At 40.3% G+C, this 26367-nt stretch overlaps 1 protein-coding gene across 1 annotated transcript in view; it reads left to right on the top strand.

Annotated features, from left to right (window-relative positions):
* GRIN3A (glutamate ionotropic receptor NMDA type subunit 3A) overlaps positions 1–19677 on the top strand; it is a 217483-nt gene extending 197806 nt beyond the window's left edge. The window contains exons 8-10 of the mRNA XM_027863113.1: positions 1725–1889; positions 4048–4121; positions 19341–19677. Coding sequence (XP_027718914.1) covers positions 1725–1889; positions 4048–4121; positions 19341–19677 — 576 coding nt within the window. The remainder of the gene's footprint in view (positions 1–1724; positions 1890–4047; positions 4122–19340) is intronic.
* Positions 19678–26367: the final 6690 nt, after the last annotated feature.

Below are 26367 nucleotides of genomic sequence, written 5' to 3'. Positions count from 1 at the left end.
AAACCCATCAAATGAGACAATGCAGGCAGTAGCACTTTTGAATTGTAAAGCTGCATATAAACCTAAGTATTGTTATCATTAATATCATCGTAATCATCATCATCATCATCATCATCATCATCATCATTCTCTTTCAATTACACTGCCACTGATTCCATCCCCAAGTTGAGGAATGGGGGTTGAGAGGGTGACATAGAAGAGATGGATTAATGTATCTACATGCCTGTTATATGCCCAAAGGATGCATTTCCACACCTCTCCCAACCCTACAAGTTAGCCAAAAGAAATCTGCAAATGGTCAGTAGCTTTAGTGTTCTCCTGTCCAGCCAGTTGTAATCTTGGATGAATTAGAGACCATTAAAGATGGCATCTGAGGCTGTCTTCCCATGCACATGCCTCCTTCTAGCTCCTCTAAACAAAGAGAAAAGTCAAGCTCAGAAAATTTGAAATTCCTTTTGATTCTTTTGGCTAAAAGGTGGTACACAGAAGCAAAGGTCATCATCATTATCATTAAATGGTAAATGAATCAACGAGCATTTCTTAAGCACCTACAAAGTGCCAGGCCCTGTGCTGGATGTTAGCATTTCAAAGACAAAAATGAAACAGTCTCCTCCCTCAGGGAAACATTGTCTTTCATAGTAATACTGTACATATAAACTATAATGACAGCTGAGGCCCCAAAAGTTTTAGAGTCACATCTTAGACCTGACACCTGAAGGAATGGAGTGTCCTTATCTTGCCATGGAAGAGGAAGCTGACGGAGAAAGACACTTTCCTAGATTTACGCAATGAAGGAACTTCTCTGAGATTGGAGACATCCCAGAACCTAAGATTCTAAAAGGTAGAAAGGACCTCAGAGATCCTATATTCCAATTCCTACTTAAAACATTAATCCTATCTACAACCTCCCTGAAAAGTGAGCAGTCAGCCTCAGATTAAATACTCGCCACCCATCAAAGCAGTTCAGCACATTTGGCAATAGCTCCAATTGACCTCCCAGGTCATCTAGTCTGCTCCACACCTAAACAAAAATTACCTCTACAATATATTGATGAACAGTCATTCAAATTTGGCTGAAAGGCCTTCAGGGGATGGGACTACAAGTTCAAGGAGCAACTAGAGAGCCAGGAAGTGGCTCAAAGAACCCCAAAAAAGTGATTACTAACCTCCCTAGAATCATTCTTCCCTTGACCATATCCTCATTCTCTAAAACAGATGGAGAATTTCAAGAGACTCCGATAACAGAGCCCAGAGAGGTCCTTTAGACTCAGAAACTCAGAGAAGGGTTTTTCTCCTTAGCATTTGCGACAACCACGGGTTAATGACAAAAACCAAACTTGAATCATTTCCTAATCCTAAGCCTGAACCAGGAGAATCAAAGACTCCTTTTTATATTAGGCATAGCAGTGTTTTGGAACTGCTTGATAAATTGAATTTTATCTTGTCTCCTAGATCATAAGCTCCACGAAGGCAGGGGCCTTGTTTCATTTTCATTTGTATCCACACACTACATCTAGCTCTAGTACAATGTGTTGCATTTAGTAGTTACCTAACAAATGTTTAAAGAGTGAATGAATTTATTATTTAATGACTACACAAGTATTATACTTTTGACTTTTTTTTTTTTAGAATAAAGGTCATGGCTGTGTGTATACTACAATGGACCAAATCCTATTGTCATTCTTTGCAAATGGCTTTCCTTTTTCTTTTCTTTGCTCATTTAGACTTTACAAATGGGTATTAAGCACTTTTCCGGACTCTTTGTGATGTTGTGCATTGGCATCGGCTTATCTATCTTAACTACCATTGGAGAGCACATAGTATATAGGCTGATCCTACCACGAATCAAAAAGAAATCCAAGCTGAAATACTGGCTTCACACCAGTCAGGTGAGTGTCATGGGAGGTCCAGAGGACTGTGATCTCTATTCCAACCCTACCAGGGGATGTAGAAAACAAATTCTTGTTGTCAGGCATATAGTAAGCAAGACCATGTCTGGAGAATTATGTTCTAATAAATACCACATTTGGGGAAGGAGTCCCTCCTGAAGAGAACAACTATGATATTAAAGGACCTTGTAACCAAGCTATATGGGGTTCAGCTGGAGAAAATGGAGATAGCCTATTAACAAGAAGACTTGGAGGGAGTCTTGTGCTAACCATGTAAGTATTTGAAGGGCTATCATGTGGGAGAAATTTATTCTGTTAGGCCTCAGAAGATAGAACTAGGAAAAATGGGTGGAATTTATAGGGGCAATGATTTCAATTCAATATAAGAAATAATTTCATAATAATTAACAGATGTTAAAAAAAATGGAACGTGCTAGCTTGGGAGAGAGTGAAACTGATAGGTTCCAAACAGAGACTAGACGACCACTTATCAGCCATCATAGAATTTTGTGCTCTGAGGAAACTTAGACATCTTTTAGTCCAACATTCTAGCTTTACAGCTAGGAAACAGGCCAGAGATGTGAAGTGTTTTGTCCAACATCACTCAGGCAGTAAGTGTCAGGCTCACAACTCAAACCTAGCTTTAAAGTGAGCTTATTTTTTCAGATACAGGATGGACTACATCATCTCTAAGGTCCCTTCCAACTCAGATTCTATTATTTTATTACTCTATGAAATGCAGGATTAACCAGCTGTGTGGAGAATTAGAAGCATGTAGACAGTCACATAAGAAGCTACAGCTCTTTTTTTCCTCTAAAATAGGAGCTCTTATTAACCTCACTTGTGTCATGGACCCCTTGTTGGTTTGGTGGAGCCAATAGACACTTTCTCAGAATAATGTTTTTAAATAATTGAAGGAAATGCTAAATTTCAGTTAGAGGTTAAAAAAATCAAGATGTGGATTTTTTTCTCATCCAATTTCATGGAACCTCTTGAAATCTATTCACAGACCCTTTAAGAGTCTGTAGACCTCTCCTTTTCAAGAACTTCTATTCTAAAATTACTTTCCCATCAAATTAAGCTCCTTGAAAACAGGACAATTTCCTAGCATACTTCTATATCTCCTGCAAAGCCTAGCACAATGCTAGGCACTGCTTTGTGCTTAGATTTCATGAATCAGCTTACTGAATAAATCAAGTCAAGACAGGACTGACACCTACTCATATCCTATTTTTGTCTTCTACTGGTCTTACCCAGTCTTTCCTAATGGAAGCATTTTAAAGTCTTTCACTTCTGCACAACTACCCCCATAGAAGAGACTGCTCAAGAAAGCACCCTATTTCTTTGTTCTGTGGTAAGAGACACATTTAAGTGAGCTCTAACACCCATAGGTCTTGGCTGTTGATTACCTTCAGGACATTCCTTAAAGTCAGTAACACCACTGGCCACCCCCATACATGGACCATGCCATTTCCACCAGTGTGCAGTGAATGCTAAATTTGGAGTCTGAAGACCTACCTACATCCAAACCCTGGCTCTGATATTTAGGACCTGTGTAATCATGAGCAATTTATTTCGTTTTTCTATGCCTCATCATCTTTATCCAGAAAATAAGAGGGTTGGACTAGGTGACCGTCAAGGGATTTTTTGCAGATCTAAATCTATGATCTTGTAATTCCCTTACTCATTCCCTTAATGTAACTGAGTAGCTCAGATTATGAGGACACTCGGATTCTATCAGAGAGGTTCTCCTACTGGCTGTTCCTTAAGATAAGAACAAAAAAATCAGAACTTTCTATATAGACTGTTTGAACTGACCTTTTCACACCCAAAATAATTACTAAATATTCAGTCATATGGCTTCCTTTCAGAGAAAGAACGACAACTTGGAGATTTCTTGTGCGGTTTAAATGGTTTAAAAGGTTTAAAAGGTCTTTAAAAGGTTCCTTCATTGAATCTAAAGCTGGGTGGGAGTAGAGCCTACTTCCAGCCTCCCCAGGAGTTGGAAATAAAAAGCCAACATTCTCTTGAACTGACTCAGTACCCTCTGTTCTCTTGGGCAGATGCCTAGCCAGGGCTTTTTTCCCTACTGGAAGTATGTGACTCTGTAAGGGAAGAGTTTCTAATTGTTTTTCTTTATGTTTTCTCTCTGTTCCAGAGGTTACATAGAGCTCTAAATACCTCGTTTGTTGAGGAAAAGCAGCAGCTGAAGACAAAGCAAGTGGAAAAAAGGTAAAAAATGGATTAATACTACAGATTCATTGTTGATTTATTTTCTGAAAGGAAAATCAGAGCAATGGTTGGAATGGGTTTTTATAATAAAATCAGTTACATGGCAGTCAGGGACAGATACAGATGTAGGAGAAGGTAGAGATATAATATGCCTACATCTGTACTTCAGTGGAAAGAATAATGGTCTTGTAGTTGGAACATCTAAGTTCAGTCATAAGTTATTACCTGCACAATCTTGAGCAAATTTCTTCCTTTCTCTATCCTGTCCTCAGTTTCCCTTTTTGTGAAATGGACAAGATGATGTAGTTCTAAATCCTATCATCATATGAGCTATTCGATCTCTTATAGTATGAATGAAGTCCCTCTATCTTGTCTCCAACCTCTAGTCTCAATTTTTAACTTTAGCAAAGAGAAAATAAAATATATTTTTAAAATATTTTAAATGTTTTAAATATTTTATTTTTTTAATAAAATAATTAGGGCAGCTGGGTAGTACAGTAGATAGAGCACTGGCCCTGGAATCAGGAGGAACTGAGTTCAAATCCAGCCTCAGACACTTAATACTTACTAGCTATGTGACCCTAGGCAAGTCACCCAACTCCGATTGCCTCACCAAAAAAATAAAATAATTATAATTGTAGAGAATACAGTGATTTTGACTGCTGATAGGAAGTAGGATAAAGGTAACTAATCAAAGCTTCAATTGACAACCCTTTTAAAAGGTTCCTTCATTAATTTGCTCGGCAACCTGGGGAATGGTGGGGTTTGGGAAAAACCTCACTCAATTCCATCTAGCTCCTTTGAAGTTTTGCTAAATATAGTCTGCAGAATGATCTTAAGCACCAGTGCTAATAACTCAAATTGTGTGATAGGAGTTAAAGGGAATTTGGGACCATATCTCAGATAAGAGTTTACAGTTCAGATTGAGAGACTGACAGGCAGAAAAGGGAAAAGAATTTAAATAAGTGACTTTATCTTTTATTTTATTTTTTCAATGAACAAAAACTCATTTTCTGTCTCATCTTCCCCTCTCTCCCACTGGAAAAAAAGAAAACTAAAGCGCTTGTAACCAACATGCATAGTCAGCAAAACAAAATTGCCACATTGGCTGTGTCCAAAAAAATATATGTTGCAATCTGTCCCTGAGCCCATCATCTCTCCATCAGGAGGTCAGTAGCATGTTTGATCATCACTCTTCTGGAATAATGTTTACTTATTGTGTTGATCAGAGTTCAGAAGTCTTTCAAAGTTTTTGGATGGACACAATCTTAGTGTGAGATTATTCTTCAAGGTTTACAAAGAACATTCTTCATAAGAACTAGATGAGCTAGGAATAATGTCTGTCTTATTAGCATCATTTTACAGATGGGGAAATTGAGGCTCAGGGAGGTGAAATAATTCCCCAAGGAAACGTAGTTAATAAATGGTAGAGATGAGACTCAAATCTACATTTTTTAACTCCAAGTCTTTCTGTTTTATTCCATGAAGTATAACAACTGTTTCTCTCTTCCTTCTTCCCCTGACTCTCACCCATGTTAACATTTTGGAAAAGGGGAGGAGAAAGAAGGAATAGGAGGAAGGAGAGGATATTAAGTCAATTTCTCCTTACTCCCTCTTAACCCCAACTTCTGACAAACTGTGGCAAGAGTACTAGGGTAGAGAGCCAGTGAATAAGTAAACAAATCCCTTAAATTACTCATAGTAATAGATCCTAATAACAAAATTAAGCCTTCAAACTACTCTAGGTAATTGAAGCTCTCTGACTGTATTTTTAAAAATATATTTTATTGATGTTTTTAATTTTTGCATCAAATATATTTCCAAGCTAGGTCAGTATAATTTTGCAGCATTCAGTTTTCAACTGTTTTGTCATTACTCTTTCCATTCATCTGGATTGCATCTTTAACGAGTAAAATTAATTTGGGGGAAGGCTTGCCCTTATTGTTCAGTCCTTTTCAGTCGTGTCTGACTCTTTGTTACCCCCATTTGGAATTTTCTTGGCAAAGATACTGAAGTGTTTGCCATTTCTTTCTCCAACTCATTTTACAGATGGGGAAACTGAGACAAACAGAGTTAAGTGACTTGCCCAGGGTCACAAAGTTAATAAGTGTTTGAGGCTGGATTTGAACTCAGGAAGATGAATCTTCCTGACTACAGGCCTGGCACTCTATCCACTGTGCCACCTAGCTGCCCCAAGGCTTGCCCTAGAATTCTTATTTCAGGTGGAAGACCTTTTTTTAGGAGCAAAGAAGATACACGCAACAGTTTATTTCTGCTTTCCTCTTAAGAGTCAAAGGGGATTCCCTGATATAGGCAGCCTTGGCCATTCAGAGTCTGAGCATAGTGGACAGAAAGCCCTAGGAGTTGCTGACAGCTTTCTTTACACTTAATTTAAACTTGAATAATGCACCAAGTCTCAGAATGTAACTACACAAGCATGAGATGGGAGAGATCTGATTAAATACAGCTAGAGTCAAAAAGACTCAAGGATGTTAATTGACTACAAGCTTGAGGGAATCAACAAAGTGATATCATTGCCAAAAATTGAAAGATCTGAAGCTCCAGTAAGAAAGGCTTACTCTATAATGCTCTGAACAAGGAAGTCAAGTCAATAAGTATTTATTAGGCACGTACTATATGCCAGAACGGTACTAAGTGCTGAGGATTTTTTTAAAGCCTCCAATTCAGAAAGGAAGGTGATAATGCCAATGTACCCTGCCTTATCTGGATTATTATATTTAGTTCTGGATACCATATGTTAGAAAACACATTGAGAAAGTGGAACATATTTGAGGGATAGCAACAATTTAAATGAGGAATGATTGATGGAATTCTGGGGACCTCCTAGAAGAAAATATATAAAGAGAAAACTTCATTTATTTTGAAGACGTCATCTATTGGTGAAATTAGACTTATGCTGTGTGGCCCCAGATAGCAGAACGAAAATAGGAAGGCAGATTTCAATTCACTGTAACAGAGGTACCAAGAATATACTGAGAAAAGTACAGAAGCTAGAGTTAGGAAACCTGAGTTCAAGGTCACAAGATTTAGAGCAGGAAGGAACATTGCAGGTCATATCTAGTCCCCGGTCCTTCATTGTGCAATGGGGAACCTGAAGCCCAGACAGGTTAAGTAAGTTCCCTAATGTCACACAGTGAGTAAGCAACAGAGCTAGAGTTCAGACACAAGCCCTTTGACTCCAAATCCCAGGCTTTATCACTTCACTACACTAAAAAAAAAAAAAAACCTGCACCCCTGACTGTCTGTGCAAACTGAACAAGCTACTTTGTCCCTCCAATGTCTAAAGCAATGGAAGTCATACTAGCTTGATTTCCTTTGGGGTCATTGTGAGGAAAACATTGTAAACTTTAAAGCTCCATCTTTTAATTGTGCTGTTATTACTGTAAGGAAGAACCTTCTAACAACAAATTGGTCCAAAAACAGAATGCATTGCCTTGTTAGATGGTAAAGTCATGATTAATGGCAGTGTTTCAGCAAAGGCTGGATGAGTCCCTCATCAAGGATGACTATAGTTGGGGCAGCTAGATGGTGCAGTGGATAGAGCATGGCCCTGGATTCAGGAAGATCTGAGTTCAAATTTGACCTCAGACACTCAGACACATTTACTAGCTGTGTGACCCTGGGCAAGTCACTTCACCCCATTGCCTCTCCAAAAAAAAAAATGATCACTGTAGTAGAAAGGTTTCCTTTATGGGGTGAGTAAACTAATCAGTAGCATCAAACAGAAACAGGGGGCACTAAACCACACATAAGAATATCTGCAGGTTGCATATAACTTAGAAAACCACCTATTATCAATATTATCTATATCTTGTTGTATTTTTATTTATTTTGTTAAATATTTCCCAATTACATTTTCTATGTGGTTTGGGCCACATGTGGCCCTCATGCCTGTGTCACACCTTTGGACTGAATGACCTCTAAGGTCATGCCAACCTAAGATTATCAATTCTGTGACATGTTACACACCCAGTAAATGGAAAAGCCAGGAGAAGAACTCAGGTATAGAAATTAGCATTATTATTAAAAATTTAAGGATGACTTAGTCCAGACCCCTCATTTTCTAGATGAGGCTTTGGCAGGCCTGGACCAGTTGAATGACTTGCTGAAGATTAGATGTGGAGTCAGTGGTATAATATAGCCTGTATTTGAACCTACATACACACAAATACACCATACATATATAGATACATACATGTGTGTATACATGTATATGTATTGATATATTGTGTGCTCTTTTACATATATGCACTGTTTATATATATCCATGTGTAGATACATGTAAGTGTATTCATATATATATATACATGTGCATACTCTCATATATGTTTATATACATGTACAGCTGTGGTGAGAGATTGATACTGATAGATGCCTATATTTTGATATAATTCCTTTGTGTATGTATATATAATAGTATATATAGCATATAGCATATATAGTAATATAGTATATAATATATATGATTTTTTTATAATCCTATCATTTTTTTTATGCATTTAAAACATTTTTCTGAGAATGAGTCTATAGGCTTCAATAGACTACCAAGTGGTCCCTGGAACATTCAAAAATATTAACAACTCTTGTACTCATGTGCTACTTTGGTATAAGTTTAAATTCTATGGCTCCAGGGGAAATTTTCAAGTAAGTCAGCCTATCTATCCTGGCACCGCCTCCCACAAATTATCCCCCTGTGACCCACAAAGGCCTCCTCGCCCTTCCTCTTCATTAAATTCCAAACAGAGCAATTCCAAGACTTCAAAAACTCCCTGTGCTTGCTGCCCTCACTCTCCTTCCTCCGAATCATCTCCTCTACCTACCAGATGCTCCGGAGCTTTGAGGCAGCCAGAGCAAATTATAGAACCAGTCTGCCTTCTGCCTAGAAAGGAACTCATGGAAACAGGATACCCAGGGAATATTTGGATGAGAGCTTTGGAATCCATTGCCTGGGCTCTAAAGAACACTGCAATTTTGGATATTGAAATATATTTGAAGGAGCCATCCTTTCTTCCTTTCCATTCTGAGTTTTAGGCAATAATAGGGTGGGGAGAGGGTGAAACTCTGTGAAGGTGATAGAGTGAAGTGAAGATGGTCTTGGGTAAGTAGCTGGTTGTCTGCTGTCCTCTGTTGTTAAAGAGGACCAAAGTGACATCACTATGTTGGGATAGAGGTACGGTGTGTCTGACTGTGACTAGTCAGACCAATACAAACTCAGAAGGTTCTACCATAGGTCAGGCACAAATAGCCCACATGAACATTTGGAGCAGAGATATCTAAATTTGCACATCTCACCTTTCTTTTGAACTACTGCAATTCTACTTCGCTCATAGAGCATAGAGCCTTCTTTAATGCAGACGTTCCACGCTGGGCAGTCCTGTACCAGTGTCTCTCACATCACACAATCAATTCCAAAGTTCTTGAGAGAGACTCTGGGCAAGTACCAACCTCTCTGAACTTGTTTCCTCTTCTCTAAATCGTTGTTAATAATATCTCTTCAATCATCAAGCAACAAAAATTTATTAAGATGCCTACTATGCACCAGTCACTGTGAACTTCAGGACTAGAGACACAAATACAAAAATAAACCCATCTCTGCCCTTAGGAAGCTTACATTCTACTAGAGGGATGCAACACGGTCACAACTAAGCAAATACAAGAAATATTAAAAATAAAATACAATTATGGATGTGGGGGCGGGGGAGGCATAATCAAGAAAGACCTCTTGAAGGAGACAACAACTGAGCTAAGCCTTATAGGGGCTGTTAGGAGTCCCAGAGGCGAATGTGAGAAAAGAGAACATTCCAGACACAGGGGACAATGCACGTGCAAAAGCATGGGGGCAGGAAATCAAATGTCCAATAGGAAACAGCAAATAGGCTAGTTTGGCTGCGTATAGAGTGCTTGAGTGGTGAGTAATCAGCCTAAAGAGAAAGGCTAAATTCAGTCAGATTGTGAAGGGCTTAAAATGCCAACAGGAGGTTTAAGTATTGTTCCTAGGAGTAATAGGGAGCCACACATTTTCTTGATGCTCATAGCAAGGAAGCGATGAGCATTATAAGATATGTAAAGTTAACTTTGTAAACTTGAAAGTTTTGTATAAATGGCTATAGTTGTCTTCCATTGGGGAGGAAAAAGAAGGGTGACATTATTTCTCCAGAGCTGATTATCAAGTTGTGTGTCGACTTTTTCAACTAATACATTAATCACAGAATTCTTGAATTGGTTCAAAATCTTCTAGTTCAATTCTCTACCTGAAAGATCCTTCTGGACATCCCAAATGATCTTGTGTTACTGCCTGAATGAATGAAAGCATTAATTAACTATTTACTGTGTGCAAATCATTGTGCTAAGGTACCGCTCATACAAATAGAAAAGCAATATAGTTAATTCACAGACAGTTAGGTGGCACAGTGGACAGTGTTAGACCTGGAATCAGGAAGACATGAATGCAAATCCTGCCCCAGACATTTAGTAACTTTGTGACCCTGGGCAAGTCAGACATCCGTCTGCCTTGATTTCCTCATCTATAAAACAGGGACAATAATAGCACCTATGTCCCAGTGTTGTGAGGATGAAATGAGATAATATTTGTAAAGCACTTTACAAACCTTACAACACAATGTATATGCTAGCTATTATTATCATTGATAATAATAACAATATAATCCCTCCTCTCAAGGAGCTCACATTGTTTTACTTCAAGGTCCCATTTCAGTAGAAATGGTCCTTAGAGTATAGTGGCAAAGCAGATAGTAATGCATCATCTTGAATGTCTTTTCCACTGATAAAACCATCCATTTCTGATATTGAATCATTTGACAGTGCCAAGGACTTTTCTGAGTCTTCAGAATCTGTAGCTGCTAAGGAGACAGAACCTGTGAGGCATTACCAGATCACATCCTGCAGGCTATCAGGACTATGGCTATCACGAACTATGCTGGAAGCAGGACAAAGTGGTGTGGGGGGGATCACTGCTATTCCCAGGGCTCTTGACCCATCAGTGGCCTCCAATGATAGCAAACTTCCTACCTACCTACCAGGAGGCAATGCATTCTGTTAACCAGTTCAAATTGATTCCCCACGCTGAAATGCAATCTGTCTCCTTATAACATTTTTAATGTAATTTTTTTGTAACATTTTAGGTTCTGAACTCTCTCCTTCCCTATCTCCCCACCCTGCACTAGAGAAGGACACCATTTGACACAGATTTATAAATATATGTAAAAGCATACCATGCATACTTCTATTTATGAGTTCTTTCCCTGGAGATAGATACCATTTTCCTTCGTAGGTCCTTCGTAGTTGATTTGAGTATTTATAATACTCAGAATAACTTGTATATTCATGATTATTCTTCAAACAATATTGCTTTTACTGTATACAACGTTCTCTTGGTTGTGTGTGTTTCACTTTTTGTTATTTCATGCTAGTTTTTCCATATATTTTTTCTAAAATCAACCTGCTCATTGTTTCTTATAACACAGTAGTATTCTGTCACAATCATATACCACAACTTGTTCAGTCATTCCCCAATAGACGGGCATCCCCTCAATTTCTAGTTCTTTGCCACCACAAAGAGAGCTGCTATCAATATTTTAGAACCTGTAGGCTCTTTTCCTTTTTCCCTGATCACCTTGGGAAACAGACCTAATAGCGCTATTTCTGCATAAAAAGGTATACAGAGTTTTATAACTCTTTGTTCATAATTTCTGACTGCTCTCCAAAATGATTGGATCAGTTCACAATTCTACCAACAGTGTATGAATGTCCCAATTTTTCCACATCCCCTCCAACATTTATCATTCTCCCTTTCCATCATTTAAGTCAATCTAACAGGTATGAGATGATATTTCAAAGATGTTTTAATTTGCATTTCTCTAACCAATAACGTTTTGGAGCATTTTTCATATGACTATGTATAGTTTTGATTTCTTCATCAAAAAACTGTTCATATTCCTTGACCATTCATCAATTGGGGAATGACTCATATTCTTATGAATTTGCAAAAGTTCTTTGAGATGAGACCTTTATCTGAGAAACTATATATAAATTTTTTTCCCAATTTTCTGCTTTCCTTCTAATTTTGGCTACATTGGTTTTATTTGTATAAAGCCTTTTTAATGGAATCAAAATTATTGATTTTTACATCTGACAAGGCTCTCTATCTCTGTCTCCTTAAAACTTAACTGAAGTTCTCTCCTCTGTGTTCTCTCCTCTTAAGTTCTCTCCACTCCTTGTAGCCAAGTACAACAATCAAATCCTCCTAAAAAAAAAAACCCTCTTCTACATGGAATTCCTACAAAATATCAGCAGACAGATATTATCTTTTCCTTCCTCCACCCCTGCAGCCTCTTCAAAGCATTTCCAGTCCAACTCCAGATCCCAAAGCCAGTTAAAAGCCACAAACTTGAGGAAAATTCTTAGCTATGTCTCACTCTTTGTGCTAGATCCCAAACTTCTACCCCTTCAGCATTCAGCTCAGCATGGCAGGAAAACTTGTGGAAACTTAGAAAAGGCTGAGATTGGAAATGTCTCCTGGCACATTTATCACTTCTGCCTAAAAGGATGATTGGAAAGAAAAGGGTGCAAAAAGCTTAGGAGGGGGCAGCTAGGTGGCGCAGTGAATAGAGCACCAGCCCTGGAGTCAGGACCTGAGTTCCAATCTGGCCTCAGATACTTGACACTTACTAGCTGTGTGACCCTAGGCAAGTCACTTACAAAGAGCTTAGGAGTGCAGTGTTACCTTGTCAGCAAATTGATAGCAAGAGTCTTTATTTTCTAGACCGTAGAGTCCGCTCTTCAAGGCCAGCAAGAACAGCCTTGGTGGAAGAGCTTCTCAAAATCAACAGAAACTCATCTTATTTAGGCCTCTCCTCTGTATGTTTCATTAATAAATTCCACTAAAGTGAATTTCCCCTAAAGAGTCTTGTGACCTCTGCAGCCATATGTAATGAACGGGGCAATTCTCATTTCCTGTTTTGAACCCACTGGAAGGTAGTGTGGCGCCATGGAATGAGCACTGGAGCCAGGAGACCTAGGTCTGCCACATATATCATGTGATAGGGGTGAGGGACGTCTTGAGGAGCTGCAGTTTCCTTACCTGACTCCCTCAAGTGGGTGGTTTTAGGGAAGGGTTTTGCAAACTATAAAGCACTATGTAACATCTGGTGAACTATGATCCAGTGGATTTGGTTTGAGTTTGCCATTATATTTTCTAAACATTTATGAAGATGGAATCCTTTAGAAAGGAAGACTCTGGTAAGACCCCCTACTAGAATGAAGCGTGTTACTTTTGAGGCCGCAAAGCAGAGTTAGGAGTGTAGAACAGCAACAGACACAGACAGTCTAATGTCCAAATGTTTATAGCTCCCTTAGTTTTGTGTTTCCTGTCTAATTTCCAGACTTTTGTAGTCTCTATCTTTTCCTATATATTCTCAGACCCTTTACATTCTCTATCTTTAAATAGACTCCAGACCTATCTGGTCTCTCACTTTATATGGTTTCTAGCCAGCCCTCTCTGGTCTTGAGCCCTGTATGGTCTCTGTCCTTATACGGTCTCTATCTTGATAAGATCTCTGGCCCTGTATGGTATCTGACCTTATATATGGTCTGTAGACCTGTCTGGTCTCTGGCCCTGTCTGGGCTTTGTTCCTATATGGTTTATAGCCCTCTGGTGTCATTATTGGCTTCTATCCCTGTACATATCTTTGCCCTATATCAGCCTAGCTTTGACGTTTTCATGCTGAATATGCTCTCAGGCTTGAGTATGAAGCCTAAGCTGGCCAGTTGGCCACCAGTATGGCAGCATAGAAAAGGAGTGTTAGATTTGGAGTCAGAGAAACTGGGTTCAAATCATAGTTTTGCTCTTGACTTAACCTGTGGACAAAGTTTGGACAGATCATAAACCCTCTCTGGGCCTCCACATCTGTACAAGTGAAGGAGTGGGACTATCTCTGAGGTCCCTTTCAACGTTTACATGGTTTCTCCATATAAAACAATCATCAGTTGCTTTAAGTAACCCTGTGTATTGAATGCTGTGAATTCATATGCTCAAGGACTACAAGGATCCAGACTGAGGACCTAAAAAAACAATTTGGTCAATAAGTCAAAGATAAAATTGGATAAACTTCCTCTTCTCCTTCCTGTTATGGGAATCTGTGCCTACAAACACATTCTCTTTTCTCCTTTACCTGTGAGAAGACGTAGAGAGGGTACACCTATGCAGCATATTGCAAACTCCTTCAACGCCAGCACGGAATCATCTGCTTCTTTTGTCTTTCCACATCACAGTGCCAGGTTCTCCTAGGACATTCCAAGATTATCCCCTCCAGCAAAAATTTGATTAGACTTATGGTGAATGAGGTGATTATTGGCCATGGCCCCTAGAAGTGAGTGCCATTTTCCCCTGGGAAGTAAACAATAGCTTAACCTAGTCTGCCAGGGAGCCCAGCTGCCACTTGCAGTCTGCTTTCTTTCTTCCTTTCTCCCTTGGCATTTGACAATTACCTGACCCAGTCCACACAAAGAAGAGGCATGGAATAGTGGGAAAAGCTTTGGCTCTGGAGAGGGCTTGGGTTCAAATCCCTTCTCATATACCTAGTATCTGGATGACCCTGGACAAAATCATTTAATTTCTCCAGACCTGTTTCCTCATCTATAAAATGAGCAGGTTGGACTAGCTGTCTTCTGTGCAGGCTCCAAACCAGCTCTGGTTCTGTGGTCCTACCTAGTATCTCGTCAGCAGACCAGAGGAGATGCCAAGCAGTAGAAATGTCTCTATTAGCATTGTAGGCAATGAGCTAACACCTAAGGAGGCCCTAGAAGGAGTCAGCTGGGGTCTTGAGGGCTAGGAAAGAGACAGTGCTTTCATGGTGGTCTGGACCTATAGCTGCCTCCCCCTGAATATCTGTGTTTCAATCCAACAAACACTAAATGAAGGTTGCTATGGACAAAGCACTAAGTTAGGTGTTAAAGATACACAAATGAGAAACACAAAAGCCCTTGCCTTCAAGAAGGTTAAAATCTTGATACAGGTTGAAAAAGAGGTCAAACATACTTTGGGAAAGACACTAACAGGTTAGAGCACGCTTAGAGGAGGATGCCTACATCATGTAAAGAATGAATTTCACCTAATGTACTTTTTTTGTCATGCCCACCTTACTCTTCTCCAGAGTCCTATATCTCTGCATACTGGATATTGCTATCTGTTATTAAATTCACAAAGAACCCAATTCTTCCTTGTGAAGATGACATAAGGCAGGAGAAGGAAAAAAGGATTAACATCAATAATAAGAGTGACTAAAGCTGTCTTTATGTGGCCAAATATAAGAATTATATCCTTCCCATAAAAGCATGTTTGGTCCCATTAATTGGTACTGACACATGTCCTCTGCCATGGGCATTCTCTGAGATAAACATTAACGGTAGCTGGCATTTATATAGCACTTTGAGGTTTCATTTGACCCTCACAAACCCTGTGAGGTTGGTACTAGAGCTATTTATATCCATTTTACAGATGATCTGCTAATGCCAGAGGTAAGATTTGAACCCAGGTTATCTCCTGACTCAGGAATCCAGTGTCACCATGTCATTTCAGAAATGTCAGTACAGGTGTAGCAAAGGTCACAACCAGTACTCTCCACTGGGGTTCTATATGCTACCACCTCCAGACTGCTTTACAATGAAGGTGGGAACACCGCAGACACATTCAAGGATATGTCTCTCAATGTGTTGAATGAACAATGGAGTTGACTTGGATTTTTTGGTATCCCCTCTCACATTCTTGTCCCTGTTCTCCCAGAGATCCTTCAGAGAGGTGCTAGAATCCTTCCTTCAGCTGCAAAAAACTCAGTTCAAAGCCTGGATCTGCCATTTATTGCCCACATGACTTTGGGTAAGGCCTTGATCTTTCTGGGCCATTGTCAGAGTCTATTGATTCTGTGTTTATGAAATCACCCATAACCAACCTCTCCTTTCCCCTCTCCTAGGCAGATAAGTAGCACATTATTTAGAGTGCTAGATCTGGAGGCTGGGCCACTGCCAGTTGTCTTGACTTATGTCATGCCACTGGATTCAGATGACTCTGGAGGAGAGTGTGAGGCTGATGACTTTGCTCAGCTCTGCCTCACTTAATCCAACCCAATACAAGTCAAGACATCACCCTCATGATGCATTGGTCCTCTTTGAGAACAAAGGACAAACAACAAACAACTGTAACAGGTCTGGAGACAGGAGGACCTGAGATCAAATCCAACCTCAGGCCCCTACTGTGTGACCCAGGGCAAGTCACTTAACCTCTGTTTGCCTCGGATTCCTCAACTGTAAAATGAGTATAATACCTCACAGGGTTGTAAGGATAACACGAGACACTGTAAAGTGCTTAGCATAGTGCCTGCCATATAGCAAGTGCTTAATAAATACTTGCTTCCTTCCTTTCTTTCCAATGCTACTGCGGTCCTGATTCATCGCAGGGACTAAACATTCTAATAGTCTTAAACCTGATTTCCCTGTACCCCGTCTCCCTTTCTAATCTATCTTTCATACTTCTTGAATTTTTCTGTAGATCCATAATGTCATCAATATTGGATGCCTTCCCTCCTTTGATGCACATTATCTTCTCATCCAGTGTGATTCTTCTCCCTGTTCTCCCAGAGATCCTTTAGAGAGATCTACCTAATGTGCTGGAATCCTTCCTCTAAATCTGTGCTTTCTACAGCTGCAAGAACCTCAGTTCAAATCCCAGCTATGCCATTTTCTTCCACGTGACTTTGGGCAAGGCCTTGACCTTTCTGGACCTCGGGTTCCTTATTGGACTAGATGCTCCTCTAAGATCCCTTCAAGCTCCAAATCTATGATCCTATATCTGCTTCCCCTGGGTTGGATCTCTGTTCCCACCATTCTTTTTTTTTTTTAATTTCACCAGATTGAGTACATTGTTAACAATACTGTTCGAAGCCATAATCTGACCATTCATACAGAGAGAAACTCTTCTAATGCTGTGCAGCTGGAAGACTGTATTTCAGAAATAGGATAGTATGTTCCTTTAGAGCCCTAGGGGGTATTCTTAGTGCTCCAAACTTCCCATTAAACCGTAGGTACCTCATTCCAAAGTGACATCCCAGTGGCACTGCTGGGATAAAAGTCAAACCAAGAGCAGCAGCAAAACCAGTTTTTATTTGGCTTTTATTTGCCCTGTGATAATTAGATATTTGCCTTGGGATTTGTTTTCTAAGCCTTAGATCTGACGCAGATTCTCCTCCCTGTAAAAATCTCATCACCTACGGTGCTTACACATTTTTCTTCCAATTCTGCCCTTCAGAGGCGACCTTTCTGGTTCACCAAGCACAAACACTCAGAGCAGAACTATCAGGACGCAAGATAAGCCACTCTGGGATGATGGATGAGCAGGGCACAAAAGCACCCTGGAACAGAAGGAAGTCAGCTACAGAAACATGTGTTCTGCCACGTCTAGAGTGATACAAGACATCTCATAGTGACAGTCTCTCTGTAGGAAGGAAAAGAGGAGCTTTTGGCCCCATTAGGCTCATGTATTCATGGCAACATGGGTCGGTGGAAAGATTTTGATTTGGAGTCAGAGAGGCCTGCACTTAAATCCCAGATCTGATACCTACTTTAAAGTCATGTAAACCTAGGCAAGTCATTTGATTTCAGTCTCAGTTTCTTCATCTTTAAAATAGTAATAATGCTTTCTATGCTAAACCAACAGTGTTATTGTGGGGAAACTTTAAAGCACCAGAGAAATGTGAGGCATTAGCAAGACATACTCTGTGGTTCAGCTATATTATCTGTAAAATGGGAATGATGATACTCAGTTGTCAGAATTCAGGGAATCAGGCAGTAATAATAATAATAACAACAGTTAGCATTTATGTAACACTTTTAAGGTTTGCAACATGCTTTGAATATGTTATCTTATTCGATCAGGAAAAAAAAAACAGGCTTAGACTAGAAGACACAATAGGGTGGGACAGGTGGTCCAAGCAAAGCTGAGAAAGCAACTTCAAAGAGATCAAAAAGACAAAGAAGTCTAGAGCCTACTAGTGGGCAAAAGGTACCAGGCAGCTGGTATCGGGGAGGTCTAACAGCAGATATGTGGGGTCCCACAAAGAAGACCAAAAGTTTAGCAACAGAGATCCAGCCCCCTGAGAAAATTCAGTGGGACGCAAGGTCAGTTCCAACATGAGAATCAGAAGATTGGGATACTGAAGAGCTAACATGAGTAAAGGACAAAAAGCTGTAGCCACTGTTTATGAGAGAAGCTTGCCTCCCTCTACAATACTTGCTGCTGCTAAAGTGGATAGGGATAGGAGCAAGTGATTACAAGCAATCACTGATTCAAACAGGATGAGTTAAAAGACCCCATTATTGGAAAGTTAAGCAGTATGATAAAGTAGAAAGAACACTGTAGTTACAAGTCAGGATACTTGACTTGAAGGTCTTGCACTACCATTTAATAGTTGCATGACCTTAAGCAAGTCACTTCTCTCTGAGCTGCAAACTCTTCCTCTACAAAATGAAGACAGTAATCCTTTACCTATGAAGCAGCTAGATGGTGTGATGCAAAGAGCACTGGGCTTGAGCCAGGAAGATCTAAGTTCAAATCTAGCCTTAGACACTTACTGGCTTTGGGACCCTGAGCAAGTCACTTAACCCCTATTTGCCTCAGTTCCTCATCTGTAAACTAGGGACACACTAAAGAAGGAAATGGCCAACCAGTCCAGTATCTTTGCCAAGGAAACTTCATGGACAAAAAGTCCATGGAGTCACATGGAGTTGGACCCAACTGAATGACTGAACAACAACAATCCCTTACCTATCTTACAGGATTTATGTGAGGAAATGATATGTCCTAAGAAAGGACAAGCCTGAAGAAAGAAGCTACCTGGTCCCCAGCTGGAGGTACTTCAGGGGTGGGGAATCTGTGGCCTTGAGGCCTTGTGGCCCTCTAAGTCCTCAAGTGCAGCCCTTTGACTTAATCCAAAATTCAAGGAACAAATCCTTTATGGACACAGGTTCCCCACCCCTGTACTAGATGAATGCAGGGGCAAGGGATCAGGTTGAGGGTGAAAAGGGAACCATAGCACTCTAAATCCACCAGAAGTGGTATTTTTAAAAGTCATTCTTCTTTAGTGTCATTCCAAGTATCATTCTTCTGAAAGATCTCTATTGTCTCCCTAGGTCCAACGCAGCGAACAGTCAGCTCAGCGTATGGAATACTGCCAACCTGAGCCACTGCAATCGCCGGAAATACACCTACAGTGATGAAGGGCAAAGCCACCTGAAGGTGCACCCCCATCAGGGGATCTCCCTCCCTATAGTGAGGAGAGAGATTCCCACTTCCTTCACCACCAATGGGAAACCAGACTCCCTAAATACTGCTAGGAACTCAGTGACCCAGGAGCTCACTGAGCTGGAGAAGCAGATTCAGGTGATTAGGCAAGACCTAAGGCTGGCCATGAACAGGAAGAACCAACTGGAAGAATATCAGAGGACAAACAGGACAGTCGAGTCCTAAGTGATCCAATCTCTATCTGTTCTGTCCTGACCTTCCTGTCCTTCCCCCAAGCCACTTTCAACCTTTCTCTAACCCCTCTGTAAAATTTGTAATGCACTTTTGTAACTGCTGGCAGTGGTGAAGGAGAACAAAACAATAGGTTCTCCTTAGAAGGCAACCTCAAAGTGACTCATCAATTCCCATCCTCCAGGGTGGTATTCTCATTCAGAGAAAGAATCTTTCCTCCATGTGAACTTTGAATCAGTCAAGGGCAATCTTGGACAAAGGAACAAACCAGACCATACCCATCTCCTGTTTCCTTCTTCACCTGGTGCCACATTTCTGGTTTTTAGCCCTTTCTGCGCATTAAAAAAAATGTCAGTCAGACCTGTGTCTCTTACTGGGTTTTGATGTTTTTACTAGTGCAAGCATACCTCGACTAACATGATTAATCAGGTGTAATAATGTTATAAGAGACAACCAGTTCCACGGATTCAATGTTTTCAGTGATCAATTGGCCTGAAAATGGTACATCAGGGTTTCATGATGTGATGATGTGGTTACTTCATGTTAATGTTATTGCAAAAGTACTGTGGGACAGTGCAATGTTACACGAGGTATGATTGTATAGAATGGTGACCCAGGACTACTATTTTAATAACATTTCTTCAATTTAACCCAACTCAAATTTGGGGGTGGTTTTTTTCATTTTGGGGGTAGGGTAAGTGTAAAAAGGGCAGTGAAGAAAAGATGACCTGAACCCTCAAAAAGCTAATTGGGTTTCAGCACAGCAACGAGGTTAATTCTGTTAAGACTCTATTAGAGCCAATCTTGCTGAAAAAAAAAATGGCATCATATTCTTGAGTCAAACTAAGCTTTCTTTATAAGTGTGTGCCTTTTGTGAGACAAAAAGAATGAGAGAAAAGAAAACAGAGATGAGGCCTCTCTGATGAACATCTGTGTTTACTATTTGTAATAGGATGTGTGTGACTGTGAATCCTGTGAAAATGTTTGTGCAAACCATGTGATGGGTTAATTCTCAAATTAGCAACAACCTGTCCTCGGACTGTAGGAAGCCCCAAAAGTGATCCTCATGCATGCAACTGAACCTGCTCCATCCCATGCTTGAACTTTCAGGCATCTACCCTTCCTTTTTTGTGTAATTACTGTGATATTTGCCAAATGCCCCGGTCACCAAAGGCATACTGAAATGACTCTCGGTTCTTCCAGTTGGTACCTCTAACATATTTATCACCTCCACGAAGTTGGATCTGAGTTATCTAGTTGTCTTTATTTAGCTACCTCCTAACCCCCACATAGCTCTCTGGAGAAGTGAGATTGGGATGGAGCCAGGGAAGCCAAAAGATCACGGTTGCCGAGGGCCCTGAGTGCTCTGAGTGCTCTGAAACGAAGTATTACTGCCTTTGGGAGAATATGCTTACAATATGTCACCTTCCACAACCACCAGGGCACCAAAAAATGTCACTCAGGAATAGACTCTCCTTTAAGTCAGTTACATTCTTTTTTTCCCAATACTCACCATTTGTCCATTAATCCATTCAAACTTTATTAAGCACCTATTAATTCCAGGAACTGCACTGCACTAGGTGCTGATGGATAGGTGAGTAAAATCTTCACAGTCCCTGCCTTCACAAGCTTACTTTTCGAGTGCCTCTTAAGTGACTGGCACAGTAGTTGGCTACAACCAGTCAACCTGACAAGTAGTTAGCCACCTCCATCAAGGGAATGAAAGGGCTCCTACTCCCCAACTGTCCCTCACTTTACACTGTGGCATCTGAAGTTTCTACTAAAGTCATTCTCTTAAATGGAGAACTGTTTTCTGGATGCTCCCATTAACATTCAAATACTCCTAACGAAGTAATATTTTAAACCTTGAGGGTGATAAATCACAACTGGAAAATGAGTCAATAGGAAACAAAGCAAAGGAGACACCTCAAGAAGGGGAAATGGAAAGGAAGAGGGACTAAAAACCTTTAAAGGTTTCAGCCAACCCTGCTCTCAAGACTATCCCTCACAGGGCTCTAAAGTAGGAAGCCCTGAGTTTGAAGGCACATCTCTAAAACTATCTCCCAGAATTTCCTAATTACAGCCCAGGATACTGTAGGGACCAGGTCATTACCCTCTGTGCACCTCTTATCCAAAAGGTTTATGTACTGGTGTACCTCACTTCACACAGTAGCCAGGTTCTGGAAAAGTTGCCTATAAATGGAAATTTTTGTAAATCTAATTACATTCTAACTGCATTTGGGTGGCTAACTACTTAGAGGAACCCAGCAGTCTTTTGTAAAGTGAAGAATCCTTTTGTAATGCAAATAATTATTCCCTAATTTATTTTTTTTCTAAGTTTGAGTTTTTTAATAATGGATTTAATTAAAGCAGGGCACACATCAATACAAAGACATTTTGAGGAATGCTTTTTTGGGTTTCTCTACCTTGTCACAAAATAGGCAGTAATTTTTGTCCCACTCAGTCACTCAATGTCTGTTCTGGACTATCGGGTGATAACTAGCTGTCACTGGAATGCCTGGGAGAGAAATGTAGCTACCTGAAGGTCAGCTGGTGGGGGCTGTCACCAGGTTTACTGTCATTGATGTTGCTTGAAATGATTTCGTTTTCTGGAAAAAAAAATTTCTTGTGATGAAATGAAACTGTTTTCATGTTAAATTGTGATGGTTATTTTTATTGCTGGTGGTTGAACAGTGTTTTGCAACTTGTGAAACAGTGTGCTGTGTTTTGTAAAAAACCTTTCATGAAATTATGAGTCCTTCAAAACAACTCTGCTCTGCCCAGCTCTATCCTTACCTGGGTTCCATGGGTTTATGCCCTACTTGGGCTCTAAGAGAAAAAGTCAGTGACCTTCAGGTTAGGGATGGTATTACATAAGAAAGAAAAGGAGTTTTCATCCCTTGGCTGAATGAGATCCTGTTTCACAAATACATGAAATTACAAGGTGGTGAATAAAGGAGGAAAAAGTGACAGAAAGTTTGAATTCTCTTATCAAGTCTCTTTGGGAGTAACATTTGACCACTCCGTATCTCTACTCCCTCAGCTACAAGGAAGGGAATGTCATTGGCCACCTAATGCCCAACTGTGTTTTGGGAAAATGTTGGGAAATTCAAGCTCACTCACTAGAAAAAGGGTTCTATGTGAGCACCACGCATAGCTGTGTTAAGTGGTACTAATGTGGCCAATGAATGTCTGGATAGCAATCACAGGGCCCAGAGCTAACATGCCACACAGCATAAAAAAGAAAACGTACCCCATAGGCACAGCAAATGATAAATACACCAGATGTGCAAGACAACTCTTAAAAGCATTTCTAGGGTAGTCAAGTGATATGACTACAGCAATCTAGCATGGGACTCCACTGGGTTCCTTTGATGTGTTTAGAGAACAGCGATTCTGGTGATTCTATAAAAGGTCATCCTCCTTGTTACGATGAAGTTTTGCAGCTGCCCTTCCAAATAGGGATACTGGAGGGACTGAATAAAAGTGAAAGGAAATTTCAAAGAGAATAGTCCCAGGTCATCTGGCTTTAGACTCATTAGGGCTAAAATTCAACCCTAAATTTAACCTTTGAGAAAACTCCTCTAAAAATCTAAGAAACCAAGAAAGAGTAGAAAGGTCTACTTTACAAAGTCAAGATTGGCAAGTCAGAAATCCATGCCCAGTTTCAAAGGGAGTATTTCTCTGGTCATTAAAACCAAATTTTTACATTTTTTGTGTGACTGCCTGACCAGTTGCTCAGTCCCTCCTTTCATCATCCACCTAAGCCATAAACCTATTTCTTCAATACTATTTACTATCATGGCTTACTGTTTTATGAAAGCAGATTTTGCTGTATTTTCCTAGGAAGGCTAAAGAGTTTTTTCCTATGTGTCTTCATTCTGAAGTATATGAAACAGACTGCTCAGCTCCAGGGAAGTATTGAAATGTTGTCCTTTGGGCATAAAGCAAACAGGATGATTTGCTCTGGGCATGTTTCGTGTACAATTGGGTGGATGGATGAAATGTCTTTAGGTCTTTTCCATCACAAATTTCTATGAATGTGGAATAAATGTTTGGATTGAAACAAAATTTTGGAATGATGCTAATAGAGTTCGTCTCTGGGTACTTGTGAAAGGTTGACATGAATGGCACTAGACTTCCCCAGCAGAAAGTATATATGCTGGCTCATAAAAAATTCAAAAGATTTAAAAAGAATATAGACTGAATCACATTTGAGGAAACCCAACACTATGTTAATACAAACATCATAGGCCAGAATTGGTCCCCTAACCTCTTCTCTCAGTCTTCTTTTCTTTCATAAAACTCTCTGCTAGCAATTTCATTCATTCCCACGCTTTCAAATTGGTCATTCCTTATCCAGTCTTGTTATGAGCATTACTGTAAGGATCAAATAGAATAAATACTTACAGAGTGCTTAGCGTAGTGCCCAGCACATAGTAAGAACTTAATAAATGTTTACCTTCCTCACTCTTACTCTGATTCACCCAGTGATATTTCTGTCTACAGAATACCTACACCTGGATGTCCTTCAGGCACTTCAAACTCAACCTAAGACTAAACTCATCATCTCTTCCCGTTCCATCTGAACCTGTCCTTCCCCTTAAATCTCCTCTCTTTTGAGATGTACCAGCAGCATCCCAGTCACCTGGGCCCAGAACCTGTTACCTTTGACTCTTACATAAATAGAAAAACATTAATTTTGAAGCAGAAGACAAGTCTGAATCCTGCCCCTATCCAGCCTGTAACACCCCAGGAGAGTGTCATCTGTTCTCTGGGCGTATTTCTTCCTCTAAAATAAAGGGTCACTCTTCTAATTCCAAAGCCCATGATCCTAAGTGGTGTGCTTCTTTACTCTTCTCTCTACCTACTTTACTCTCTACCCACATCCAATCAGTTACTAAGTCCTCTCAATTCTAGCTTGGCAGTATTTCTGGTATAGGTTCTCTTATTCCTAATCTACCACTAGGCACCCTGGTTCAGGCAAGCATTACCTCTCCCTAGAAGCAGAAATACTTTATAGCCTCCTAACTTCTCTACCTACCTTCAGCCTCTTGACTCCCCAGTTGTCTAAACAACTTCCAAAATCATTATGCTAATACACAGGTCAGAATACTCACTGCCCTGACATGTCCTGCCTTCCTCCATGACTGACAGGATAAAACACAAACTATCCTGCCAATCAAGATCAAATGATAATAGACTTAAAGCTGAAAAGGTCCTCAAAGACCATCTAATCTAAACTCATTAATTTACAGATTAAGAAACTGAGGCTTAAGAGATTAGGTGAACTGCCCAAGGTCATGCTGGGAACGAGTGCCAGAGGTAGAATCTGAACCCAGGTCTTTTGAGTGCAGAGCCAAGACTCTCCCTTGAAATGTAAAATCTGTCTCTAACCTACTTTTTCCAGTTTATAGATGCAATTTAACCCAGCTAGAGGGCCTTGAGTTAAAGAGGATGTTGCCAAACCCACCTTAGGAGGACAGAAATTTAAGTTGCAAATGCTCCCTGTACATTCCTCTTCCTCAATAGCCCTAAAGCCCCCAAGTTATATAAAGCTCACATTTCTATAGGGACAGGTGCAAAGTCTTGTATTGAAGCTTTACAAGCACAAGATGGCAGTACACCTAAAAAAAGGTCTGAGGGCTTTAGTAAACTGCAAGCTCAATATGAATCTTACAGTGTGATACTGCAGCTCAAGGTTTAACATGATTTGGGCCCTAAATCAAGAGGCAGAGCTTCCAGGAAGAGGGGAAGAGGTATCACTGTACTCGGCCTGGGTCACCTCATACCCTGGCGACAGTCCGGTTTCGGGCACCACATTTCTAGGAAGACATTTTTAAGCTGCAGTGTCCAAAGGAAGGCAACAGGATAGTAAAGGGCATCTAGTTTATGCCATATTAAGACTGCCTGAAAAAACTGGAGATGTTCGGCCTGGACAAGAGAGACTGAGGTGGCACATGATAGCTGTCTTCAAATGTGTGAAGGGAAGCAGGGATTTGAATAATAATCATACTCATAATGACAGCTAACACTTATAAAGTGTTTATTATGTGCCAGCCACTGTGCTAAGCACCTTATATTTTCTCTCATTTGATCCTCACAACCACCCTGGCAGATAGGTGCTACAATCATTCCCATGTTACAGATGAGAAAACTGAGGCAAACAGATTAAGTAACTTGTCCTGGGTCATTCATCTAGTAAGTGTCTGAGACTGGATAGGAACTCAGGTCTTCCTGACTCCAGGTCCAGCACTCTATCCACTGCACCACCCTACTAGATTACACTTTTTTGTTTGGCCCCAAAAGGCAAAAGTGTGAATAATGGTTGAAGTTGCAAAAAGGTAAATTTTGGCTCGATGTAAGGAACACTTTTTTTTTTTTTTGGCGAGGCAATCGGGATGAAGGGACCTGTCCAAGGTCACACAGCTAGTGAGCATCATGTAGCTGAGGCCAGATTTGAACTCAGGTTCTCCTGACTCCAGACCTGGTGCTCTATCCACTGCGCCACCTAGCTGCCCCATAAACTTAGAACTTAGTAACATTTTTTTTTTTGGTGAGGCAATCGGGATTAAGTGACTTGCCCAGGGTCACACAGCTAGTGAGTATTATATGTCTGAGACTGGATTTGAACTCAGGTCCTCCTGACTCCAAGGCTGGAGCTCTATCTACTGCGCCACCTAA

This window comes from Vombatus ursinus, unplaced genomic scaffold (assembly GCF_900497805.2).
Source record: "Vombatus ursinus unplaced genomic scaffold, bare-nosed wombat genome assembly UNPS02014770.1, whole genome shotgun sequence".
In the NCBI taxonomy this organism is placed as follows: Eukaryota; Metazoa; Chordata; class Mammalia; order Diprotodontia; family Vombatidae; genus Vombatus; species Vombatus ursinus.
Note: the sequence above shows the minus strand (reverse complement) of the source record. Positions and strands in the feature narration are given on the sequence as shown.